The sequence below is a fragment of the Chiloscyllium plagiosum genome, chromosome 46 (assembly GCF_004010195.1).
Source record: "Chiloscyllium plagiosum isolate BGI_BamShark_2017 chromosome 46, ASM401019v2, whole genome shotgun sequence".
NCBI classification, from domain to species: Eukaryota; Metazoa; Chordata; class Chondrichthyes; order Orectolobiformes; family Hemiscylliidae; genus Chiloscyllium; species Chiloscyllium plagiosum.
The window spans coordinates 4,586,859-4,613,249 of NC_057755.1; the positions used below are offsets into that span (position 1 = coordinate 4,586,859).

Sequence of the window (26,391 nt, forward strand, 5' to 3'; positions counted from 1 at the left end):
CCCCTACACCCCCCTCCCTCTCACTGTAACGTTCTCCAGCCCCTACATCCCTCCCTATCTCTGTCAGCTCCTCCAGCCCCTACACCCCTTTCAGTGTCTGTTATCTCCTCCAACCCCTACAACTCATTCCATCTCTGTAAAATCCTCCAGCCCCCACAACAGCACACCACCTCAATATCTTTCTGCAGCCCCTACAACCTTCCATGACCTTTACCCTCCAAAATGCCGGCAACTATCTGAGTTCCTATTATAATCTCTGCACCACTGCTGTGCCTTAGGTAGTTTGAAATTTACAAAATGCAGCACCTCACATTTGTCTAAATTAATGTGACAAATCCATCTGCCACTTCTCTGCCCATTGGCCCATCTGGTCCAGATCCTGTTGTAATCTGAGGTAACCCTCTTCGCTGTCCACTACACCCTCCAATTTTGGTGTCATCTGCAAACTTACTAACTGTACCTCTTTATGCTCGCATCCAAATCATTTATATAAATGATGAAAAGAAGTGGACCCAACACTGATCTATGCGGAACTCCACTGGTCACAGGCCTCCAGTCTGAAAAACTTAACAACTGGTTCAGCTTTCGCTGTCTTTTGTGGAAGTGTTCAAAACCTTTGAAGTTGGGAAGTTATTTTGCAGTTGTACGGGACATTGGTGAGGCCAAATTTGGAGTACTGTATTCAGTTTAAGTCACCTGACCATAGGAAGGATGTTATTAAACTAGAAACAAGTGCAATAGAAATTTATAAGGATGTTGCCAGGACTCGAGGGTCTGAGTTATAGGGAGAGTTTGGACAAATAGGACGTTTTTCTTAGTGTTGGACGACCGAGGGGAGATCTTAAAGAAGTGTACAAGATCATGAGAGGCATGGATAGAGTGAATGCACTCAGTCTTTTTCCCAGGGTTGGGGAAGCGAGGACTCGAGGGCATCAGTTTAAGGCTCGAGGGGAAAGAATAAAAGGGAACCCGAGGGGCAATGTTTTTACAGAGGGTGGTACGCACATTGAATGAGCTGCCAGTGCAATTGGTTGAAGCAGGTACACTGATGACATTTAAGAGGCATTTGGACAAATACATGGATAGGAAAGGGTTAGATGGATATGGACCAAGTGCAGGGAAATGGGGTTAGTGTGGACAGACATTTTGGCCAGCATGGACCTGTTTGGGCCGAAGGGCTTCTCTCTGTGCTGCTGTACTCAGTACAGGAGCAGAGGGTCCTCAGGGTTCATGTGCATACTTCTCTGATGGTAGCCAGGCAAGTTGACTCAGTTTTTAAGGTTTATAGAATCCTTGTGTTTATAAATAGAGGCATAGTGTATAAAAACATGGACGTGATGCTTCACCTTGACAAATAATTGCTCCTGAGGTGTGTTGTATCATCTCTGAAAAGATTGATCAGAAAACATCTGCAGTTGCCTCTGCTCAGCCCCTACGTGATTACAAACTATACTTGGTGGTTTTGAGAGGGCCCTGAGGACTGTGATGACTGGATTTGAGTCCCACCTGCTTCAGAGGTGTGTAATAACGTTTCTGAACAGCTTGATGAGAAATCTCCTTCCAAGAGGAATCAGATGGTCACACAAGGAGTGAAATGATTATTGGTGGGAAAGGTGGGAGGAGGAAGCTTCCTCCTGTTAGACCCCCCTCTCTCCTGTTCAAGAGAAACTTTGTCCCCTCACATAGACAGCAGAACGCAAACAGACCCGGGTAAAGGTTTGGTTAAAACTAACAAGTTTATTATAGATCTGCTTCTGGAAACATATAACTCCAATGCAAGGAATCAATTAGTTAACGGCTGAGACACAACACAGAACAAACATTAAAGGTAAAATTAATTCAGTGGCCAATAGGAGAGACGTTTTCAGCTTCTGCATGGGCGTGTTCGAGGAAGGTCAACAGGTTTTGCATGGCAGGGCAATGCTGAATAATCTGAAGGTCCTGGCGGAGTGAGACTTGATTTCCGATGGCCATCAGCTTCTCCTGGGAACACACAATAGACAGGAGGTTGCAGAGACAGCACAGTTACTCCCCAACACAGGGAAAGACACTGCTGCAGTGTCTCATCACGGGGGGCATGGGTTTGTGTCCGTGCGACTAAAGATGCTGGGGGATGGGTGCATCAGTGTGCTTGTGTGTATGTGTGCACTAGTGTACGAACGTGCGCAAGTGTGCCTGTATGTTTGTGTGTGCATGTAAGTGTGCTTGTTTGCATGTAAGTGCGTTTGGGTTGGTATTCAAGTGTGTGTGTGTATATATATATATATGTGTACGTGTGTGTTTATGCATGTGTGTACATGTCCTTGCGTTTGAGTGTGTGTACGTGTGTGCATGTGTGATAGTGCGTGTATGTATATGTACATGCTTGTGTGTGCATGTATGTGCGTGTAAGCGTATGCAAGTGTGCGTGTATGTGTACGCAAGTGTGCACATGTAAGTGTGTGTGTATGTCAGTGTGCGCGCATACATGTGTATGTAAGTGTGCCATGTATGTACCTGCGTGTACGTGCATGTCAGTGTGTGTGTGTGTGCGTGCGTGCGTGTACTTACGTGTCCGTGTATGTGGAAGTGTGGAACTGCAGCAGGACCAGCCTGCAGTTGGGAATGAGCTCCTACCAGAGGTGGAAACCCATTCCGGAATGGCACCCAGTGCCCCCTGCTGGATTAACCATTCACTGCCGACGCACAGTGGGAGAGGCGTGTACCATCAGGCAAACCTCCTGGGACAGAAGCTTCCAAATTCCTACCACCTCAAAGAACAAGGGCAGCAGATATATGGGAACATCCCCCAAGCTCCCCTCCAACCCACTCACCATTCTGGGGCGGGGGTGGGGATTGTTTCGTGGCATGAAGAATAAATATTCAATCAATCACAGGCCAACATTTGTTTCCTGTCCGTAACTGCCCCTCGAGAAAGTGGGACTGAGCTGCCATCTGGGACTGTTGCAGTCAGTGTGCCATAGATTGACCCTCAGTGCCCTGAGGGAGGGAATTCCAGGATTCTGACCCGGCCACACTGAAGGAACGGCGATATATTCCCACACTATGATGGTGTGGGGCTGGGAGGGGAACTTGCAGGGGAGGGGTGGTGTTCCCATGTTATCTGCTGCCCCTTGTCTTTCCAGGTGGAAGTGGTTATGGGTTTGGAAGGTGCTGTCTGAGTGACCAAAAGGAAGGGGAAAAAAAAAAGAGAAGAAACCCCAGGGGATTAAGTGATTTATCAAACTCCCATCTTTTGCTTTCCAGACTATCGGTCAATAAGAACGCTGGCTTTCTTTCGCCCGTTTTCAATATCATCCCTGCAGAGCCTTGGGCTTTTGTGTTCTGTGGATGTGCCTGAACTAACTCAAGTTCTAATTCTGGACTACATCTTAAATATTAATCGGCTTTCCCATTTTTATTTTGACAATGAATTTTTTTTTTGATAGTAAATGGATGCTGTTTGAGGTCGTCAAATGAATTAAGTGAAAGTCCCTTTCTTAATTCTGGATAGCATCATAAAAGGAAACCAATTACTCATTTTGGAGAGGGAATCAAAACACGTGGACAATGGAGCAACTCATTGAGTCGGTGGGGGGGGGGGGGGTAATTTAAGGATAAGGGATAAACCTTTCAGGACTGAGATGAGGTGAAACATCCTCACCCAGAGAGAGAGGTGAGCCAGTGTAACTCTCCATCACAGACAGTGGCTGAGGCCAAACCATTGTGTGCTTTCAAGAAGGAGATGGATATAGCTCTTGTGGTGAAAGGGATGGAAGGATGTGGGGAGAGGGAGGGATTAGGGGATGAGGCTCAGTGATCAGCCATGGTCTTATTGAATAACAGCACAGACTCAAGGGGTTGAATGGCCTACTTCTGCTCCTCGCAACACAGAAAGAGAACCCAGTCCCCCCAATTCACTCCAGTGCCACTATCCAACGGGTGAGTCGAGGTAACCGGTCTCTCGATTGTCCCTGTGTGAACGTCGGCTGGAGCTGAGAGTTCCATTCCCTCGGAGGTGAAAAGCAGATGGCTTCGCATCTCCCTGCGCTGACATTCATTCCTTTAAACACATTAATGCGTGCAGCTCTGACCACAACTGCTCCAATCCGCTTCTCCTTCCACACACTGTTCTCCCAATCCCAACCCCTTCCATCATTTCCACACTGTGGACACCTACCTGAAGAGTGGTTTGCTGGAAACTGGCTTCAGGGAGCTCCGGGAGGTTTAGAACTCCAACACCCACATTCTGAGGAGAGAGGGAGGAAGGGGGAGGGGGGGAGAGAGAGAGAGAGAGAGAGAGAGAGAGAGAGAGAGAAAGGAGTCAGTATCCTGCCTCAAGGAGAGAAGGCTCCTTTCCAGCCGGGCTCAGGAATGGCAATAAAAAGGACCAACATTGACACAATCCCTTGTTGAAAATGACATTGAATATTGGCCAGCAGCATCTCTCCAATCTTCCTCCTTCAGAATAGTAACGAGTGCGATGATCTCTGTCCTTCCAACTAGAACATAGGAGAGACGGGCAGGACGTTTGCAGGTGACACTAACATTGGAGGTGGAGTGGACAGCAAAGCAGATTACCTCAGATTACTACAGGACCTTCATCAGATGGCCTGAGGAGTGGCAAATAGAGTTTAATTCAGATCAATGTGAGGTGGGACATTTCGGAAAGTCAGTGTGGATTCATTGTGCCGAGTGGCCTGGTCCCACACTGCAGGGATTCTCCCATTCTCGTCCCAGAGAACTGGAGAATGGCAAATGGTACATGCTACTTGAAAAAAGGTTGTAACAATTGGCTCAGCAATTCTAGCCCAGTCGGGTTAACTTTGGTAGTGGGAATCTTCCAGAAACAACAGTTCTAGATAGGGCTAGTATTCCCATGGAAAAATACTGGTTCATTTGGAAGGTTCATCATGGATTCGTTCAAGGAGAATCATCTCGAACTAACTTGCTTGAGTTTCTTGAAGAGGAAGGGGATAATGAAGCTGGAAAGGGGTCAGAAAAGGTTTCCCAGGATGTTGCTGGGAATGGAGAGTTGGAGCTAGAAGGTGAGGCTGGATACGCTGAGACCTTTCTCACAGCAGCGTATGAGGTTGAGGGGTGACCTTCACGAGATTGATGAAACCATGAGGGGCATCGATAAGGTGATTAGCAAAGGTCTTTTTCTTAAGGCAGTGGCGGGGGGGGGGCAGTTCAAAACAAGGGGGAAGATTTTTAAGGTGAGAAGAGAAAGGTTTGAAAAGGACATGGGGGGGTTCAATGTTTTTTTGACACAGAGTGTGGTTAGTGTGTGGAATAAACTGCCAGAGAAAGTGGCAGACGCAGACACAGTCACAACATTGAACAGATATTCGGATAAGTCCATGAATAGGAAAAGGTTAAGAGGGATATGGGCCAAACGCAGGCAGATAGGACTGGTTTAGTTTCGGAACATGGTTGGTGAGGACTAGTTTCTGTGATGCATGACTCGATGAGCTAACTCAGAAGGTTGATAAGGGTAACGCTGTTGATGTGGTGTACATGGACTTCTGTTCAATATAGTGTCACACAACAAGCTTGTGTGGAAAGGTTCAGGTCAGGGAGTAAAAGGGTTCCGAAACAGACTGAAGGAGAAGAAACAGGGGAGGAACGGTGAAGGGGTAACAGGACAAAGGTTTGTGGTGGAGTTCTCCAGGGGTTGGCATTGGGACCTGAGCATTTTCTAATATATAACCACCCGCACCTTGGTGTGTAGGGGACCATTTCACAGCCTGTGAATGATACAGCACTTGGGTGCAGTGGAAACGGCAAGGGAGGCAGGTTGGTTACAGAACCTCTGGGCAATCAGGGACAGGCAATGAATGCTGGCCACATCCCAATCAAGGAATTAAATTAAAAAATGGGCACAGCAAGTTGGCAGAGTGGGCAGGCAAGTGGCAGCTGAAGTTCAGTGTGGAGCAGCGCGACGCGATGGATTTCGGAAGAACGTGCAGAGACAGCACAACAGAAAAGGTATTATTCTGAAGGGCATGCAGGTGTGGAGAGAGCTGGCTGCATCTGGGTAACTGGTCACTAAAGGTGGCAGGACAGGGACAGAGTGAATCCAGCCTGGGCTCACGGAGAGTGTATTTGAGATTTGTTTCCACAGTGTGCCCGTGGTGGAGATCAGCATACTGTGAGTCACAGCCACCATCGGGAAGAGGAAGGATAGGTTCCTGCTGGCCTGGCTGGAGTCCTACAGGGAATACCGCTGGCCCTGAATATAATTCCAAGACTCCCAGCCTGAAAGCTTGTGTCTATGGATATGCAGCATGAACAGGCTCAGGGTTAATCCTGTGCCCCAGTTTTGCCTGTGATAGTGAGTGAGGGGTGAAATGAAGGCATCGCTCCCTCCCAGTCATGAGGGCGGGTTAACCAATAGGAAGAGCCGATTCGGCTGTGGCCAATTTTGGACAATGCACTGAGCGTGTGCGGTCACAGCGGGGAGGGGGACAGACACCCACCTGGAACTGCTCGTTTTCTGTCTCGTCCAGAAATGCTCTCAGAGTACTGATCTCATTCTGCAGCTTGTCCACGTCCTCGCTGTTCTGCTCCATGGTCTTGAGGATCTTATCCAACTCATCCTGAGGCACAAGGAGAGGCCGAGTCATCCAGGAGACACTGAATTTGGGGGAGGGGGTGGGGGTGCAGGGAAAGCAGCGAGCTGCAGTGTGTCCCTTCAGCCCATCGTCCTGGAGCCTGGAATGTAGCGGTCGGCAGCACTCGGTCAGGGTCAAGCCCCTCGCTCTGGAAAACCCACACATTTCGGGCAGAGCAAAGAGGGTCTTTCACCGAGTTGCTGACCCCCCTCCCCTCCAGGCGCAGTTGGTTGTTTCGTCTTGGTGTGCGTCCCCGGGCGGGGATCAGACCGGAGAGCGCAGAATCCCGGGATACACAGCATCGTGGAGATGGGGAACGATTTCCTCACACAGCCGGTGCCCATCCTGTAGAATTCTCTCCCACAGAAAGGTCTGGCGGCCGGGGCCACTGAGAACATTCCGGAAAGCAAGAAGTCAGACAACGGCCAGGTTATAGTCTGACGGGTTTAATTGGAATCAGGAGCTTTCGGAACCTCATCAGGCGACAAAGCTCATGGTTTCAAATACACCAGTGAGACTATCATCTGGGGCAGTGTAACTTCAGACATTGTGTTCACCCCAGTCCAACACCCAGCACCTCCACATCGCACATTCGAGAGAGAGATGGAGGGAGAGGGAGAGGGAGAGGGAGAGGGATACACTTTTGGATATTAAACATGTCGAGAGCGTGGAGGGAATGCGGGAATACGGCTCGGAGATAGAGGGTCAGTCAGGGTCACATTGAATGGCAGAACAGGCTGAGAGGGGCCGAATGGCCTACTCCAGCCCGAGTTTTGATGCTTTAAGAGGGGAACTGGGTAAATCCAGGCAGGCAGGATGGTTCGCATGGGGTTTGGGGTTGACTGAGGGGGGAATGAGACTAAAATAGATGAGGTCTGTAAATAGCTAACAGCCCTAGGAGGAGCCTGATGGGTAAGATTCTCCATAGAGTGCGATGGAGATCGGGAAGCTCCTGCCTCGATTGGAATGTTACTAACTGGGTGAGTCGTGTTCGAGTTAAATACCTGCAAGACTCGCAGGGAGACTTCATCCTCCTTCAGGTATTCTTCCTTGGACACACAGGACCTCTGGACATTTCTCAAATCTTTCAATTTGCTCACAGGTACTTTGAGGGAGGAACATCGATCCAGAAATCTGGAAAGAAGGAAAAGCACGAATGTTACTGGGCAGGCCTGAAAAATGCCAGGAAAGCTGAATGTTTGAAGAGTGCTGCTCTGGGCTGAAACGTTCCAACTACCGCTGAATGTGGGCTCTGCAGCTTCAGAGAGAGAGAGGGACTACAGCAAGATTCCCCTTCCCTCCACACGGCACGGCGAAGATTCCCAGCAGCCACACCTACCTGTGCTTTAACTGGCTCAGATGTTCCTGACTGGCCTCCATCTTGGAACCCTTCAGTGGTAGCGCATTGCTGCGGGAAATCAGAGCGCAAGTTTTAAAATCGGCTGCAATTTGGCACAACGAGAGATGAAAATAAAACACAGAGACGTGAGCGAGACGGGATTTGGAATAGGGAGGGGAGCAGGGTGGCAACACAGACAACCCAAACGTTCCCCGAGCACCACTGACCACAGGGCAGGAGGCTACGCGCGCACTATTCCACATGTGGCGACATGTTACTTCTGCAGGGGTCAGGGTTGGTGGGCAGTAACTGGAAGCCAGTTACATCTGGGGAGGGAGGGGTGAACGGGGGGGGGGGGGTAGAAGTGCACATGGGTCGAGAGGAGAGCCCTTTACGAAACACAGCAATAATTTGACAGGTCTCGGCCTGAGAAAAGCCTCAGGCTCTTCAATCCTCCAGTCTGGTGTCACACTGATAAATGCACCTTCTCCTTTGAGATCCTGGAAAGACTGACATCAGGCAGTTCCCAACCACTCTGTGCTCAAGGCCAATCGAAGCCATTGATGAAACATTATGATGGGTACATACTATATAGCAATGTCGATTGCTGCAGCGATGTAGTCTCTCGTACTCTGGGGTAGTGGTTTCCATCGAGCAGTGTTCACATTGGGCACCTTCCCCACCTTCTGTTTGGGATCTGCACAGAAAAGAGCGCAGGTTACTGCAGTGGTCTCCGCTGTCATGGAACAAGCTCACCAAGATCGGTAACAGTGTCTGATGTGGGAGAAAGAATGGTGATTCTGCGCCTGACCGAGAAAGCTTTGTTTTGGAGCAGAAGCCAGTGTGTCAATAAACACAGCGATTTCAGCACCGCATGGAAGCTAACACAGCGTTTCGATCAACTGCCACTCAATAAGATCACAGCGCAACCGCTTACTGTCCAGCCCTGAGAACCTTTCACTCTTTCCCTTCTCCAGAGGATCTTCAAGGATTCGGCTTCTGAGGCAGAGAGTACAAACAAACTCAGGAGCCTCCGAGAAAAACAAATCTTCCTCCGTTTGAAATGGACAACACACCATTTTTGAAATGGTGACACCTTTGTTCTGGATTCTGTCAGGACGGGAAACATCATCTCCACGTCCATCCTGTCAGGGCCCCTCGGGATCTCATGCTCCCATCAAGTCACCTCTTACTGTTCTAAACTCCAGCAGGTACGAGCCTGACCTGTGCAAACATTTCTTGTGAGACCACCAAGCCCATTCCAGGTCTGAGTAAAGTTAACTTTCTCTGAACTGCCTCCAATACATTGAGATCCTTCCTTCGAAAAGGGGACCGATACTGGACAAAGCACTCCAGATGTGGTTTCACCAATGTTCTGGACAACTGAAACATGACCTCCCTATTTTTGCATTCAATCCCCCTTGCAATAAACAACAACATGGTTTTAGCTTTCCTGATTCCCAGTTGTACCTGAATACTAAGCTTTCAGAATAATTCACACATGAGGATACCCAGATTCCCATGCAATCTCTCACCATTTATGCTTTTTTAAAAATTCTTCCTGTCAATATTCTCCATATTCCCACATTGTGCTCCATTTACCAGACTTATTTCTTCTTTCTCCCCCCTCTCATGTCACCTTCACAATCTAATTTCCTCCCGAGCTTTGCGCCAGCAGCAAACGTGGCCACGATACCTCCAGTTCCTTCATCCACATCCTCCCTCTGCCCCCAGCTCTCATTCCCCACTGTCTTGCTCATTTAAGACAATTTCCACTTGCTCCACATGATAATTGATCGGAAACACAACACAAGAGTGCTCACTCATCTGACTGGAATTGCCTGCGGTTTTTCTCTTCTTTGTGGCAGGCTGTTCATTCTGTAAGCAGAAGAGACAAGTTATAGAGTCACAGAGATGTATAGTATGGAAACAGGCCCTTCGGTCCAACCCGTCCATGCTGTCCCAGATATCCTAACCTATTCTAGTCCCATTTAGAGTCACAGAGATGTACAGCACGGAAACAGACCCTTTGGCCCAACCCGTCCATGCTGACCCAGATATCCTAACCTAATCTTGTCCCATTAGCCAGCACTTGGCCCATCTCCCTCTAACCCCTTCCTATTCATATACCCATCCAAATGCCTCTTAAATGTTGCAATTGTACCAGCCTCCACCACTTCCTCTGGCAGCTCATTCCATACACGCACCACCCACTCAGAGAAAAAGTTGCCCCTTAGGTTCCTTTTTAAATCTTTCCCCTCTCACCTTCAACCTACACCCTCTAGTTCCGGACTCCCCAGAAAAAAAGTCTTTTGCTATTTACTCTATCCATGCCCCATGGTTTTATAAACCCCTAGAAGGTCACCCCGCACAGTGTCTAGCCCTGGCCCACACTTTCAGAGCACCCTCCCACCCAGGGTTAACACTGAAACCTGGAACTCAGGACAGGAAGGCGATAAGAATGGAGTCCCTCTGTGAAACTTGGGTGTCCATCGCTGTAAATGAGAGAGAGAGAGATCAAGCGAGTGGAGTTGCGAGCAGTTAGAAAATCACAGCAGGCTGTGACTGACTGACTGACTGTTCATGGACTGAACTACTTTACTTGCTCATTTCACCCATGCTCCCGTCAAGAGGAAAGCCCAAAGCGTAAGGAGGGAAATATTTTCGGGATATTCCCAGCACTCATTCCCTTCCGACCTCTCTCATTTTATGCCCTCATCTCTTTGTCTTGCCACATGAAAGCTTAGACAATAGGAGTAGCCCTTCCAGTCTGCTCTCCCATTCAGTATTACCACGGCTGATCATCCAACTCAGTCCCCTGTTCTCGTTTGTTCCCCATATCCTTCAGTCCCTTTAGCCCCAAGAACTATATCGAACTCCTTCTTGAAAGCATTCAATGATTTGGCCTCCAATCCCTTTCTGTTCAGAGAATTCCACAGGCTCCCCACTCTCTGCATGAACAAATTTCTCAACTCAGTTCGAGATGGCCTACCCTGTATCCTTAGATGGTGAGCCCCTGGTTCTGGACTCCCCAGTTACATCTTTCCTGAGTTTCCCCTGTCTTGACCTGTTTCTGTGAGATCTCCCCCTCATTGTTCTAATCTCCAGTGAATATTGCCTTAATCGATCCAATCTCTCTTCATACATCCCAGGAATCAGTCTGATAAACATTCTCTCTCTACTTTCCAAGCCACATCCCTCTTGGCTTTCTCTTTTACATCTGGGTGACACTTTCTGTATCTCTTTGTGCCCCATTTCAATATTCTTTTTCCCTGCATCCCTCATTGACATGACCTCAGATGCTTTCTTCCTCGGCTTCATGGTCTTGGCTCTCCAGTGTCTCTGCTGGTTTTCCAGCCGTGGTTGGTTCTGGGGTTTCAATTTGGTTCGTTCCTGAAGAAACAGAAAATTAAGAGACAATTTTGAGCCACATCCACCTCAGTCTGTTTTCCCAATCAGCCACAGCTAAACCCTAGCATGACTTTGACAAACATTTGCACTTGCACGATAGGTGTGACTGGGGTCCGAGAAGGAACCAGGAATCCCCAGGTTTTATCTTAACCCCTTGGGAAGTGACAGTGTTTCTGCTGGACTTGCAATCCAGCAACTCCAGTATTGTTCAAAAGGGAGCTCTTGTGGTGCAGTGGTGGTGACTCTGAGCTAGAAGGACTGGGTTCAAGACCCACTTCCTCTAGAGGTATGTCCGAATATTTTAATTAGAAAAATAATTTATATTCTCCCCCTTTGCTCAAGCTTCTCGTTAGGCTGGGCTCATGCTCTCAGTGTACACCCAAAGATCAATGTGTTAGTATAGTGGCCCTGAAATCTCTCTCTGAAATCCAGTTTCCCACTCGGAGCTCGACTCCAACGTAAAGGCGAATGACAGTGTGCAATCTGCTCTGACCATTCAGCTGTTGCCGGCATGTTGGATAATAGCTCAGCACATCTCTAACCCTGTGAACAGCAACAAACTGGTTTCAAAAACAAAACTTGCATCTTTAACACTGGAGGAAATGTCCGACAGCACGTCACAGAACCGGAACCAAACAAAATATGACACATTCAGGGATACCTCATCATCACAGAATCTTTACAGTGTGGAAGTGGGCCATTCAGCCCATCAAGTCCCACTCAGATCCACCCCGTAACCCCTCATTTCCCATGGCAAACCCACCTCACTCACATATCCCCAGACACTACAGGGCAATTTCCCATGGCCAATCCACCCTAATCTGCACATCCCTGGGCACTATGGGACAGTTTCCCATGACCAATCCACCCTAATCTGCACCTCCCTGGGCACTATGGGACAATTTACCATGGCCAATCCACCCTAACCTAGTCAGCAAAATTAGGGCGCATGGTATTGGGGGCAAAGTACTAACTTGGATTGAAAGTTGGTTGGCTGATGGGAAACTCCATTTAGGAATGGCAGGCAGTGACCAGTGGGGTCCCGCAGGGATCATGCTGGGACCGCAGCTTTTTATAATATATATTAATGATATAGAAGATGGTATTAGTAATAACATTAGCAAATTTGCTGATGATACTAAGCTGGGTGGCAGGGTGAAATGTGAGGAGGATGTTTGGAGATTACAGGCTGACCTGGACAGGTTAGGTGAGTGGTCAGATGCATGGCAAATGCAGTTTAATGTGGATAAATGAATGGTTATCCACTTTGGTGGCAAGAACAGGAAGGCAGACTACTATCTAAATGGAATCAATTTAGGTAAAGGGGCAGTACAGAGAAATCTGGGTGTTCTTGTACACCAGTCAATGAAGGTAAGCATGCAGGTACAGCAGGTAGTGAAGAAGGCTAATAGTATGCTGGCCTTCATAACAAGAGGGATTGAGTATAGAAGCAAAGAGGTTCTTCTGCAGCTGTACAGGGCCCTGGTGAGACCACACCTGGAGTACTGTGTGCAGTTCTGGTCTCCAAATTTGAGGAAAGACATTCTGGCTATTGAGGGAGTGCAGTGTGGGTTCACGAGGTCAATTCCTGGAATGGCGGGACTACCTTACACTGAAAGACTAGAGCGACTGGACTTGTATACCCTTGAGATTAGAAGACTGAGAGGGGATATGATTGAGAGGGGATAAGATTATTAAAGAATTGGACACTCTGGAGGCAGGAAACATGTTTCCGCTGATGGGTGAGTCCCGAACCAGAGGACACAGCTTAAAAATAAGGGGTAGACCATTTAGGACGGAGATGAGGAGAAACTTCTTCACCCAGAGAGTGGTGGCTGTGTGGAATGCTCTGCCCCAGAGGACAGTGGAGGCCCAGTCTCTGGATTCATTTAAGAAATAGTTGGATAGAGCTCTCAAGGATAGTGGAATCAAGGGTTATGGAGATAAGGCAGGAACAGGATACTGATTAAGGATGATCAGCCATGATCATATTGAATGGTGGTGCAGGCTCGAAGGGCAGAATGGCCTACTCCTGCACCTATTGTCTATCCCTGGACACGATGGGACAATTTCCCACAGCCAATCCACCCTAATCCGCACATCCCTGGGCACTATGAGACAATTTAGCATGGCCAATCCACCCTAACTTGCACATCCCTGGGCACTATGAGACAATTTAGGATGGTCAATCCACCATAACCTCAGATGTACAGCACGGAAATAGACCCTTTGGTCCAACTCGTCCGTGCCAACCAGATGTCCCAACCCAATCTAGTCCCGCCTGCCAGCACCCGGCCCATATCCCTCCAAACCCTTCCTATTCATATACCCATCCAAATGCCTCTTAAATGTTGCAATTGTACCAGCCTGCACCACTTCCTCTGGCAGCTCATTCCATACACGCACCACCCTCTGGGTGAAAAAGCTGCCCCTTTGGTTCCTTTTATATCTTTCCCCTCTCACCATAAACCTATGCCCCTCTAGTTCTGGACACCCATACCCCAGGGAAAAGACTTTGTCTATTTACCCTATCCATGCCCCTCATGATTTTGTAAATCTCTATAAGGTCACCCCTCAACCTCTGACGATCCAGGGAAAACAGCCCCAGCCTATTCAGCCTCTCCCTGTAGCTCAAATCCTCCAACCCTGGTAACATCCTTGTAAATCTTTTCTGAGTCCTTTCAAGTTTCACATGAAACTTTCTACACCAAGGAGAGTAGAAGTGAATGCAATATTCCAACAGTGGCCTAACCAATGTCCTGTACAGCCGCAACATGACCTCCCAACCCCTGTACTCAATACTCTGACCAATCCCTGGGCACTATGGGACAATTTAACATGGCCAATCCACCCATAAGACCATAAGACCATAAGACATAGGAGTGGAAGTAAGGCCATTCGGCCCATCAAGTCCACTCCGCCATTCAATCATGGCTGATGCGCATGGTCTTAACCTGCACATCCCTGGACACTATGGGACAATTTAACATGGCCAATCCACCCTAACCTGCACATCCCGGGGCACTATGGGACAATTTCCCACGGCCAATCCACACTAACCTACACATCCCTGGGCACTATGGGACAATTTAGCATGGCCAATCCACCCTAACCTGCACATCTTTGGACTGTGGGAGCAAACTGGTGCACCCGGAGGAAACCCATGCAGACAAGGGGAGAATGTGCAAACTCAACACAGACAGTTGCCCGAGGCTGGAATTGAACCCAGGTCCCTGGTGCTGGGAGGCAGCAGTGCTAACCACTGAGCCACTGTGCTGCCCTTTTGATTGTGTGATCAATAGTTTGGTTAATGGGTAGGCTTTCAACAGCACCGTGGAGGGAGAGAACGGGAGAGAGGGAGACATGTGGTTTCAGGAGAAAATCCCAGGGCCTTGGGTCAGGCTAAAGATGCTAGAGTGACTGGTGATGTCTTTAATGTTGCAGATACTTCATTGTCAAACCTGGACAAGCTGAAGTCTAAGGACTGTCAGACTGTAGGTGGTCATACTGAGGGGTAAGATAGGATTCTCCAGAACAAGTGCTCACGTTAAACGATGAGATGAGGTAAACCCATGTGCTTGACCCCAGTTTCGAGCAATGCAAAGACTGGCATTCACAAGTTCCTTCAGTGGAGAAGGACATCTCCGAGGGAGAAAATGGATGCCTCGCCAAAAGGAGACATTAGTGAGAGAAACAAAACCCTTGGTCAACGATGTGGATCGAGAGCAATATTTTACAGTAGGAACTGGAGCTGGAGAGTCAGAAGGTTGAGAGATAGAATGTGGATCCTGAAGGAGAGGGCTGATAGAACACAGGACTTTGGATGAGCTTCAGGACAAAAGGCAGGGTCAGAGTGTGGAGATACTGTGGTCAGTAAGCGACCTGTTGACTCCTCAAAGTACGTCCACCAGCACAAGTCAGAAGTGTGATGGAAGACTCCCCACTTGCCTGGATGGGTGCAGCTCCAACAACACTCAAGAACTTCGACACCATCCAGGAGAAAGGAGCCCGCTAGATCAGGATCTGCTCCAAAATCTGGAAGCTCGTGGATACCGTTGTGATACCTGCAGGAAGTGGGTGAAATTCGAGCAGCTGCAGCTCAGAGTTTATGAGCTGGAGGCTAAACTACAGACACGGCGATGTTTCAGGGAGGGAGAATGTCACCTGCATTCTATGTACCAGGAGGCAGTCACACCTCTGAGGACAGAGTGTCCTGTTGGTGTGACATGGTGGCTCAGTGGTTAGCACTGCTGCCTGACAGCACTTGATCCTGGAAATAGTAAGAATTAAAAGAGAGGGAAGAACAATTACCAGGAAAGCAGGAACTGAGTAAATTGCTGGCATTGCAAGTTGACAAATCCTGGGTTTGGATGGATTTCATCAGAGGGTCTTAAAAGAAGCAGCAGGTAAGGTAGTTGATGTGTTTGTTCTAATTTTTCAAATTCATTAAATTTGGGAAGGTTCCTTTAAATTGGAAACTAGCTTATGTTGTTCCTTTTTTGCAACAAGGGAGGGAGACAGAGGGCAGGAAATTAGGCTGCTTAGTTGAATGTGTTATTGGGAAAATACAAAACAAGGCCCTATGGTCCACTCAGCCATGCGCCAATTCCTAATCCTTATTTACATCTGCTACTTCTTTCCCATATTCTGTTTTTATCCCTCTGTTTGCCTCCTGTTCATGTCTCTATCACCCTCTCCAATGGCACAGTGTTCCAGGCACCCACTACCCTCTGTGTGAAAGATTTTCCTCACCACCTCTCCTGTAAACTTTCCCTGTCATCTTGAACCTGTGCATTCTTGCAATTGACCTTTCCACCCTGGGAAAAAGCCTCTGACCATCCACCCTCATATTTTGTAGACCTCTATCAGGGATCACCCCCTAAACCACCATCGTTCCAGAGTTTATCCAACCTCTCCTCAATAGTAAAACCCTCCAGACCAGGCAATATCCTGGTAAACCTTCTCCAAAGCATCCACAACCTTCTGGGAGCGTGGCGAGCAGAACAACATGTAATATTCCAAATGTGGCTGAACTAAAGTTTTATACAGCCATCACATGGCTGCCAGCTTTTATATTCAATGCCCTGACCGATGAGGCAAGTGTGCTGTCTGCCTTCTTGAACACCTTTTCTACCTGTGTTGCCACTCTCAGGGATCTGTGGACCTGTATGTCCAGATCCCTGTGTATGTCAATGCTCCTAAAGGTTCTGACATTTCTTGTATAATTTGTACCTGATTTTGATATTCCAAAATGCATTACCTCACATTTTTCCGGATTAAACTCTAGCTACGATTCATCTGCCCAAATCTGCAATCGATATTCCCGCTGTGTCCTTTTACAATCCTCCTCACGATCTCCATCTCCGCCAATTTTGGTGGATACTTATTAATCAGACCATCTACATTGTCCTCTGGATCATTTATACATTACAAACAACAAAAGTCCCAGCACTGGGGTCCCTGTGGAACACCACCAGTTACTAGTCTCCATTCTGAAACACATTCATCCACCGCTACTCTCTGTCTTCCACGACCAAGCCAGTTTTGTATCTATCTAAGATATCATGAGACTCTACCTTTTATACCAGCCTTCCATGAGGTACCTTATCAATTACCTGACTAAAATTCCATGTAGACAACATGCACTGCCCTTCCATCATCAATCATTCTTTGTCCCTCCTCAAAAAACTCAATCAAGTTGATGAGACATGACCTTCCCCACACAAACCCGTCCTGCTTACCAACTAACAATTCCATTTGCTTCTGAATGGAAAAACATCCTGTCTCCCATTATCTTTGCCAACGGTTTCCCCACCACTGACATCAGACTCACTGGCTTGTCATTCCCTGGATTATCTCTGCTTCCCTCTTAAACAAAGGAACAACGTTGGTCATTCTCCAGTCCTCTGGATCCTCACCTGAGGCCAAAGAGGATGCAAAGCTATCTGTTAAGGCCCCAACTATTTCGTTTCGTAATCCCACAGTATCCTGTGATTGATCCCGTCTGGCCTTGGGGACCTGCTGACCTTAATGCTTTCAAGACATCCAACACTTCCTCTTTCATTACATCGGAGTATTCACACACCCTTCCCTAACCTCAACATCTTTCACGTCCCTCTCCTTGGTGAATACCGATGTAAAATAATCATTAAGGATCTTGCTCATTTCTTCTGGCTCCACACACAACCTCCCTCCTCGATCCTTACGTAGGCCTATCCTTTCCCGAGCTATCCTCTTGCTCCTAATATATGTATAAAATGCTTCAGGATTCTCCCAAACTTGCTAGCCAAGGATATTTCATAGCCCATTTTAGCCCTCTCAACTTGCTGTTCGAGCCCCTTCCTATTTTCTCTATATTCTTCAAAGGACTTTGCCTGTTTCTGGTTGCCAAGACCTTAGGTATGCTTCCTTTTTCTTTTGACTAAGTTGATGACTTCCCCTGTCATCCGAGGTTTCTGAATCCTATTGTTCATTTTCACAGGAACATGCCTGTCCTGCATTCTAATCAACTGGTCTTCAAAAGACCCCGACGTGTCAGATGTAGATTTACCCTCAAACAGCTGGTGCCAATCCACATTCTCCAATTCTTGTCTAATTCAGTTAGAGTTGGCCTTCCCCCCAATTTAACACCTTCATCCAAGGTTCACTCTAGTCCTTATCCTTTGGTCTCTGAAAATTTATGGAATTATGGTCACTATTACCAAAATGCTCACCCACTGAAACTTCGACGTTAGAAAATATTAGAAGTAATTATTAAAGACATGAAAACAGAGCACTCGGATACGTTCAATGTAATCACGCAGAATTGGCGTGGGTTTGTTAAAGGGAGATCATGTTTAACTACAGGTAGTTTGTCTATAACACAATGGTTGTGTTGTTCTGCAACCCTGCTTATAGAAAAATTGCGCATTAGAAACAGCCCTTAGTATTGGCAACGTAATCGTATTACAGTCAGTACACTTTTTTAAAAATCACGCTTTAGAAACAGGGTCCTCAAATTCATCAATCGCTTTACAGTGAATTTGTGTTAACAAAACACGTTATAGCAGAACGACCTGTAATTTAAGTTGAGAGGTGACCTTATAGAGGTTTATAAAATCGAGAAGTATGGAGAGGCTTAATGGTATCTGTCTTTTCACTAGGATAGGGGATTTCAAGACTAGGAGGCATATTTTTAAAGGTGAGAGGAGAGAGATTCAAAAGAGACATGAGGGACAAACTATCTTCTTTACAAAGGGTGGTTCGTGTGTTAAAATGAACTTCCTGAGGAAGTGGTGGATGTGGCCGCAATTGTGTTTCAAAGGCATTTGGATAAATACATGAGCAGGAAAGGTTTGGAGGGACATGGGTGGGGAGCAGGAAAGGTTTGGAGGGACATGGGTGGGGAGCAGGCAGGTGAGACTCATTTAGTTTGGGATTATGTTCGGCATGGACTGTTGGACCGAAGGGTCTGTTTCCCTGATGTAGGACTCTAAGCAACGTGTGCTATAGATAAAGGGGAACCAGTGGATATATAATATTTGGCTTTCCAAAAGGTATTTGATAAGGTGCCACATAAAAGGTCATTGCAAAAAAATAAAAAAATCCTGCAAATGGTAACATATTGGCATGAATAATTGGCTGATTAACAAGAAGCAAAGAGAAGGAATAAATGGGTTATTTTCAGGCTGACAGGATGTCACGAGTGGGGCCTCAACTCTTCACAATTTACAGAAATTATTTGGATGCAGGGACTGAAGCTATGTTAGCTAAATTTACTGATAACACAAAGATAGGTAGTAAATGAGTTGTGAGAAGGACATAAGAACTCTATAAAGGAACATAGATAGTGGGCAAATATCTGGCAAGTGGAACACAGTGTGGGCAAGTCGGAAATTGTCCATTTTAGCAGAAAGAATAAAAAAAGCATATTATCTAGATTATGAGAGGTTGCAGAGGTCTGAGATGCAGAGAGATCTGGGTATCCTAGTGCACTAATTGTAAAAGGTTAGTATGCAGGTCTCGCAAGTAATCAAGAAGGTCAATAGAATGCTATGATTTCTTGTGAATTACATGAAAGCGTAGTAAGGTTATGCTACAATTACACAGGGCATCGGTGAGACCACATCTGGGAGTACTGTGCACAATACTGGGCACTATACTCACAAGGACGTGAACGCATTGGAAGCAGTTCAGAGAAGGTTCACAGGGTCACTGGACTCAAAACATTAAACTCTGCTTCTTCTCTCTCCAGATGCGCCAGACCTGAGTTTTTCCATCACTTTTTTGTTTCATTTCAGCTCTCCAGCATCTGCAGTTCTTTGTTTTATATAAATAGATTAATACTTGGAATGAGCAGATTGTCTTATGATGGAGGTCTAGGCCTATTCTTTCAGATGTTTACAAGAGTCAGTGGTGACTTCATTGAAACATAACAGATCCTAAATAGACTTGACCAGGTTGGTGAAGAAAGGATGTTTCCTCATGTGGGAGAAACTAGAACTGAGGTAAGAATTTAATATTAATGGGTCACCCATATGATAGCGATGAGGAAATATTTTTCCTCTCAAGTGGTTGAGAGTTTTTGGAATTCTCTTCCTCAAGAAGCAGTAGATGCAGGATCTTTAAATACTTTTAGGGCAGAGGTGGAGAGATTTATCGTGACCAAGGGGGAGAGAAATTATTGGAGATATGCAGAGTTAAGATTAAAAGCAGATCAGCCCATGATGTTATCGAATGTCACATCAGATTCAAATGGTCTACTCCTGTTCCTTGTTCACCTGCCCATCGCAGTAACCCACCTCACACCCTCAGCATTCACTCCCTCAAACAGCAATGCCATCACGTGTACCAATAACAAGATACACTGCAATGATCCACCATGACCCTTACCACAGCATTTTCTAAACCAGTAACTTGCTTCACCTAAAAGGACAAGGGCAGCAGGAACATTGGAGCACCATCATCCTTTTGGAGCCAAACACCATCCTGACTTGGAACTATATCACCATCCCTTTACCGTCCTTGGGATAAAACCCTGGAAGTCCCTTTCTGAAAACACTACACTGCAGCAGGTAACCACCACCATCTCAAGGGCTAGTAGGGATCAATTTGATAAGCCTTAAGGACAAACTCATATATATCACCCGATAAGTCATTGTGTTTACATAAATCCAGGAAAAGATATTTTAGCTTGCTTTTGGATCAATTTGGACATGCTGAGCAGCATGTCCAATGGACACTTATTTTGACCTGTCATTAAGAATGGCATGTATTATATTGATACCAAGGGTGGCACAGTGGCTCAGTGGTTAGCATTGCTGCCTCACAGCGCTAGGGATCCGGTTTCGATGCCTTCAAGGATTCACTGTCTTCTGGAAGACACTGTTTCCTGCTGGGATAGCTTGGACTAGTGGAGTTCAAACTCAGGAGTAGCAACATGAGTGGTGCCCACCACTAACAGAATGATGCTGTCAAGCCAAAGTGATATCCTGCTATCTCAAAAATAAGTAATGTGCTCTATGAATTTTAGTGCCAGTGAGATGCCAGGTATGTTGGCAGCATGCCCCAAAGACTGGTTGTACTACATGGCCCTCTGGTGTTCACCACAATCAAGATACTGACTATGAAAAAGTGAGGACTGCAGATGCTGGAGATCAGAGTCGAGAGTGTAGTGCTGGAAAAGCACAGCAGGTCAGGCAGCATCCGAGGAAGCATTCCTGATGAAGGGCTCATGCCCGAAACGTTGATTCTCCTGCTCCTCGGATGCTGCCTGACCTTGCTGTGCTTCTTAAGATACTGACTATACCCAACAAGCCCACAGTCGCAAAACTATATCTAACACGGAGATGTTTCTGCAATCAGACAATATTTGCTGGACAACCTTAAACATGTAAGGAAGTATGCTGACAATCTATACAGTACTCAGTTGGACTCTCAGTGTGGTGCACAAGAAACTACATACATTAGTACGCAGGGCCCTGTTTTTTGCAGACTTTTACTTACCCTGTACCAGTTTCAACTTACAAAAAACAGACAGCCATTCGCTGTCTCCTTTCTCAGGGCAATGTCTTGATCAGAGCCAACCTGCCTTGTTTAAAATTTAAACAAAGTTTGCTCTCAACCAATCAGTATTAACGGCTGTATTATCCATGGCAACACCTCTAACAGAGTCCACTTGCCAACTAATCGATATTCTCTCATGCAGTAAAAATGTTGGTTTATTCCTCAAATTTGTATCCTTGCAAGATGGCTTAATAAGTGCAAAGCAAAACGCTCCAACAAAAAATGCCGTATATGATCACTGTTCCCTAAACATATCCCTCCTGACACCTGATTCATCTCATTCTACAGAACCACATCCAGCAATGCCTCTCTGACTCGAGATCAGAAAAATACTGATCCACAAAACTCTCCTGAAAACACTTGAAACTCGTTAGCCTTTGCATAACTACCATTTTAGTGTAATTAAAACCCCCGGTTATCACCATTCTATATTCTTTGAACCCCTTTGAAATTTTCTTGCAGGTTTGGTCTTCTGCACCTTTCCTATGGCCCAAGAATAACTCTAGCAGTGCAAACAAATGGCTTCTTTTTAATCTCTAAACAAACAGAATGCTCAGAAACAAAATCTCTCTCTCCTGTACTATAATATTCTCCATAATCCACAGCATCATCTCTCCCTCTTTCTTTCCAGCCTTACCTTTCCTGAAAACATTAATAAATAGAATTTTTAGAACATTTTTGAGCTAGGTCTCCATTATCACCAAGACATCGCTTTGTCATCTAGCTACTTACATTGACAGCTTACCATACTTGGTTCTAACCTTTTGTGTTTGCATATAAACCTAACATTAGACTCTATCAATAGATATCATTGCCATCCCTCTTACTCTGATCCCTATCTAATCCTTTACCAATTCTTACTCTACTCCCAACTGTCTGTCACAAATCTCTTGTTCACCTTGTTTTCATTTTGGGGTACACCCAGTCAAGACTGACCCCACTGTTACAATATTAGTATGTAATAGACCTATAATCATTGTCCACCATCTTTCCAGCCAACCATTCATCCCTTCTGTTCCTTTCTTTTTATACTTTATTAGTGGCTGGCAGCATCTACACTGTGAAGCCTCTACGAATCTTATATGCTTTGCTGAGATCATCCCATCTTTTTTCCGAAATCCATTCTACACAAATCACTTCTTATTGATTTTCTAGGTTCTACCTGGTCAATCCTGGTTGCAGACTCTCTCTTGGTTAGCTAGGGTATGGAAAAGGAAAGAATTTCATATTCCAAGTGTGATTTCACCAAAGTTCAATATAATTCCAGCAAAACTTACTTTCTCGGAAATTCAAGCCTCTTACAATAAAGAGTAATATGCCATTTGTTTGTTCATTGCCTTGTGTACCTGCATGTTAACTTTCTGTGATCTCAGCAAAATTTCCCTGATCACCATTATATAAATTTGGTTTCTTCATTCTTTCTACAAAATTAATAAAGCCACATTCCCCACATCATATTCAATTTACCAACTTTTTTACATCTTCCTCAGAGCTTACCTACCCAGCTGGCTTTGCATAATAAGCAAGTTTATTGTTAAATATGTTTATTGTTACTTAACCACTGAATCAGGATTTTACTCTCCCATTAAACCTTTGTGATTCCCTGAATCACCAGAGAGGTGGCACAGCGTATAAAGCCAAGAGTGTTAGGGTCGTTAGCTCAACACATTTGCTCACCATTCAATTGCAATATGATTGATCTGTATCTAAATCCATCTCCTTACTTTGGTTACATGCACCTTAACATCCTGACCAAACACATACCTATAAATCTTACTCTATTTTGCTACCAAAAAAGAAACAATTAAGTATTACCTTGCATTCACCTTTAAAACAATTGGATTTCACAGGTTTCAAAGCAGTCATCCGCAAGATATTAATATTCTAAGGCAAAGGCTCCCTTGGCCATATAACGCTTTCACGTCGAGGCTCTCTTTGCAAAGCTGTGCTATCAGATGTAGCACCTTCACCCGCAGTGTTTGGATCAGCCTGTGTCTGTGCGCTCTGGGGGCCACGTTGAGGCCTACCTCGTAAAGCTGCGTTATCAGGGAGAGGGCCTTCCCCTTGTACCGTACGAGGCGCTGGACCCCTTTGGGGCTCTGTGGTCTGGCAAGCACTGCGTGGCCACAGAACACTTTCACGAAAAGGTTCTCTTTGGAATGCTATGTTGTCTTCCTCCTGCACTACCTGAGGAATTGGAGCCCTCTGCGACTCTGCACTCGGAGGCAAAGCGTCTCTGGGCCACAGTATGCTTTCCCGTCGGGGCTCCCTACTCAAAGCCAAGTTATTTGGTGTACGGTTCCGCTGCAATGCTGCATTTGGTGCAGACTGGTCTCTTGACCAAGTAATACTTCTACGGCGAGGATCCAAAGGCAACACTACATTAGCAGGGGCATGGCCTCTCGGTATCACTATATTTGGGGGGAATGAGTCTCTTGGCCAAACAACACTTTCACGACGAGGGTCTCTTGGCAATGCTATTGCATTAATATCAGAATCAAGGACCCTCTGTAACAATGCAGTAGGGGGACGATCTCTTGGCCAGGCGACACTTCCACGTCGAGGGTCACCAGTTGGTGCTATGTTTTGAAGAACACGGTCCCTGTGTACCAATGCATTAGGAAACAGATGATCTCTTGGCCACACAACACTCTCACGCCGAGGTTCTCTTAGCAATGCTACGTTATTATTATCAGTGGCTGGGTCTCCCTGTGACAATGCATTTGGGGGTGGTTGATTTCCTGGCCGTCCAGCACCTCCGCTTCGGGGATCACACTGTGCCGCAATGTTTTGAGGAATAATGTCCCTCTGTAGCAATACGTTTGGGGGAACTGCAACACTCCTTCGTTGAAGATCTCTGGTCAAAGCTCTATTAACGGGAACAGGATCTCTCTGCTGTGCTCTGTCTTGTGGAAAATCAAAATCTTCACACTGACGTGCACCAGGAAACACACTTCCAAGATCAAGAACTGAATTATTATTTGAATTGTGATTAAAGGCTCGTGCACCGGGGCCTCTTTGTGGTGGTTCATTTGAGACGCATTGCAGCAAATTATTGTTGTTGTTGATATTATCTGAATCCAAACCACTTGGCTGCTGAGCCAAGTTCCCAAACCTACATTCGTCAAACAATGGATCAACTGGATCAAGATCCTTTGACAGCAATAAAGGGATAGGAGTTTTGCTTTGTGGCCGAATACAACTTTCAGACGGCTCTCTGCTAGGTAATGCAGTTTCAGCAGGAGTACAGTCCCTCTGTAGTTCAGTATTTTGTACTGCTCTCTCTTCTGGCCAACCAGCAGCAATCTCACTTACCAGCACTCTTGGTCTGATCGGGTTTGTTCCCAGTAATGGATTATCAGGCTCAAAATTCCTGTGCAGCCCTATATTCGGAGGAAGGGGGATTTGTGGCCAAAGAATGTATTCACTCTGATGCTCTCTCTGCAGCACTATGTTACTACGTATAGGAATTCGACACGTACTCTGAAATCTAGATTCACTTTGCGGTACAATATTACCACGCTGACTTGCACTTGGTATAAGAGCTAAATTTTGATGCCAGGGGTAATTCTGTAAATTCCTGACCTGCCTCTGAGCTCCTCTTGGAAAGGGAGTAGATTCATTTGATGGCCCTCTGCCCAAAACATCGATATCAGGCTCAGGGTATCTATGCAATGGACGAGTTTCTCGACGAGGGTATCTCCGCGGTACAAACTCAATTCCTTGCAAGTTCAAACCAGATCCCTCTAGTGGCCACAACAGAGGCTGGCTCCAATTTGAAGGTCTGGAAGTCCCTGCACCAAAATCGTTCTGGTTACGTTGCACTTTTGTGCTGCCACACAATGGGCCACAAAATGCTTTTGCAACAATACTCTTTCTAAATCGCTGTGTTTTTCTTATAGCAGCTTTATTTTTACGCTGACGTAACGCTTGGTGACCTGGCAATGCTCTCTGACAAGATGCACATGACAGGATAACTTTTTTCTGACAAGGTGCTCTTACACCAATTCTCAGTTGATTTTTCCTTTTCTTGCAGATGGTGGTCCGCGGTTGGCGGCTTGTTCTCAAATGAACATGAGCTAACCTTTTGGAAGTAGGACACTGTCGACGGGATGCTCTCCTGAAGTTTCTTCTGCTATATGGCCTTTTCGTACAAACAACTTTACGCTTACAAGGTGCTCTCTTAACAGCTGCGTTTTGCTTAACAGGCTTTCTTTTACATGGAGCCCTTTGTCTGGTGGACGCCTTCGTACGCTTTTTCGGAGCAGTTGCTCTTGCACGAAGAGCACGTTGCCGACGGGACGCTCTTGCACAAGTTGCGAGACGGCCGGCTCTTGCAGCTCGTCTTTGATTGGCAGCTCTTACACGGGCAGTCCTTTTTGGGCGCCCTGTCCTGGTGGTGGTGGCCCTCCTTTGCCTTGCGGAAGTCGTTGATTGGCGTCTCCTGTTAGCGCCACATGGCGCGCTGGTTTGTCGCGCCCGCGCCACTCTGCTGCTGAAGGTTTCAGTCACGACCCTTGCCAGCTAAAGGATGGAGTATGAAGGACTATGGTGTACGACGGACTATGGTGAACTTGGCTGCTGGGGAAAAGGTCGGTTACGTTGCTCGCCGTGACTTGGTGACTCCTGGGTGACTGTGCTTCAGTACTTCCTTGGCTTGATCCACTTGGGTGGTCACCTCTGCGGCGCAGTTGCTGTCTTGACGGCAGTTCCTCCGTTGGGTTGCTTCTCTGGCCTCTTGGTGATGGCGGGTAGGCGTGCTCACCCCAGCTGGGTACCTGCTAAATTAAACCAGGGGGAGGAGCGGCTTGATGGATCAGATGGCTTTGCCGCCTCTCGGCATCTCTGCCGCCGTTTGCGTTCGGAGCACCGGAGATGGCGCCTTTCGCCGTCGGGCAACAACCTTTGACCAATACCGGCGTGAAAGAGAGGTAAGAGAGAAAAAGCAACAAAAAACAAAAGAAAAAGAGGGTGGGTGGGGGGGGGGGGTGGGTGCGTGGT

At 46.6% G+C, this 26,391-nt stretch overlaps 1 protein-coding gene across 2 annotated transcripts; it reads right to left on the reverse strand.

The window, feature by feature from the left end:
- Positions 1-1,717: 1,717 nt before the first annotated feature.
- On the reverse strand, positions 1,718-23,379 carry LOC122544067 (centromere protein Q-like). Of its 2 annotated transcripts, none has more exons than XM_043683067.1 (9): positions 23,206-23,379; positions 11,230-11,328; positions 9,759-9,813; positions 8,524-8,632; positions 7,936-8,004; positions 7,601-7,730; positions 6,462-6,581; positions 4,160-4,228; positions 1,718-1,983 (listed from the first exon to the last, which is right to left on the reverse strand). In XM_043683067.1, the coding sequence occupies exons 1-9, from the start codon at positions 23,254-23,256 to the stop codon at positions 1,840-1,842; spliced, it is 846 nt and encodes a 281-aa protein (XP_043539002.1). In that variant the 5' UTR covers positions 23,257-23,379; the 3' UTR covers positions 1,718-1,839. The 2 variants fall into 2 exon arrangements, with proteins under 2 accessions (XP_043539002.1, XP_043539004.1); XM_043683069.1 differs by lacking the exon at positions 23,206-23,379 and adding an exon at positions 15,295-15,354.
- Positions 23,380-26,391: the final 3,012 nt, after the last annotated feature.

Excerpts from the sequence above, each read along its gene's own strand:
- LOC122544067 (XM_043683067.1), bottom strand. The coding sequence starts at position 23,256 with ATGACTGCTTTGAAACCTGTGAAATCCAATTGTTTTAAAGGTGAATGC. Across the intron at positions 8,005-8,523 it reads GCAATCGACATTGCTATATA|CAATGCGCTACCACTGAAGG; the intron begins GTATGTACCCAT and ends GATTTCCCGCAG. Across the intron at positions 4,229-6,461 it reads CAGAAAACGAGCAGTTCCAG|AATGTGGGTGTTGGAGTTCT; the intron begins GTGGGTGTCTGT and ends CTCTCTCCTCAG.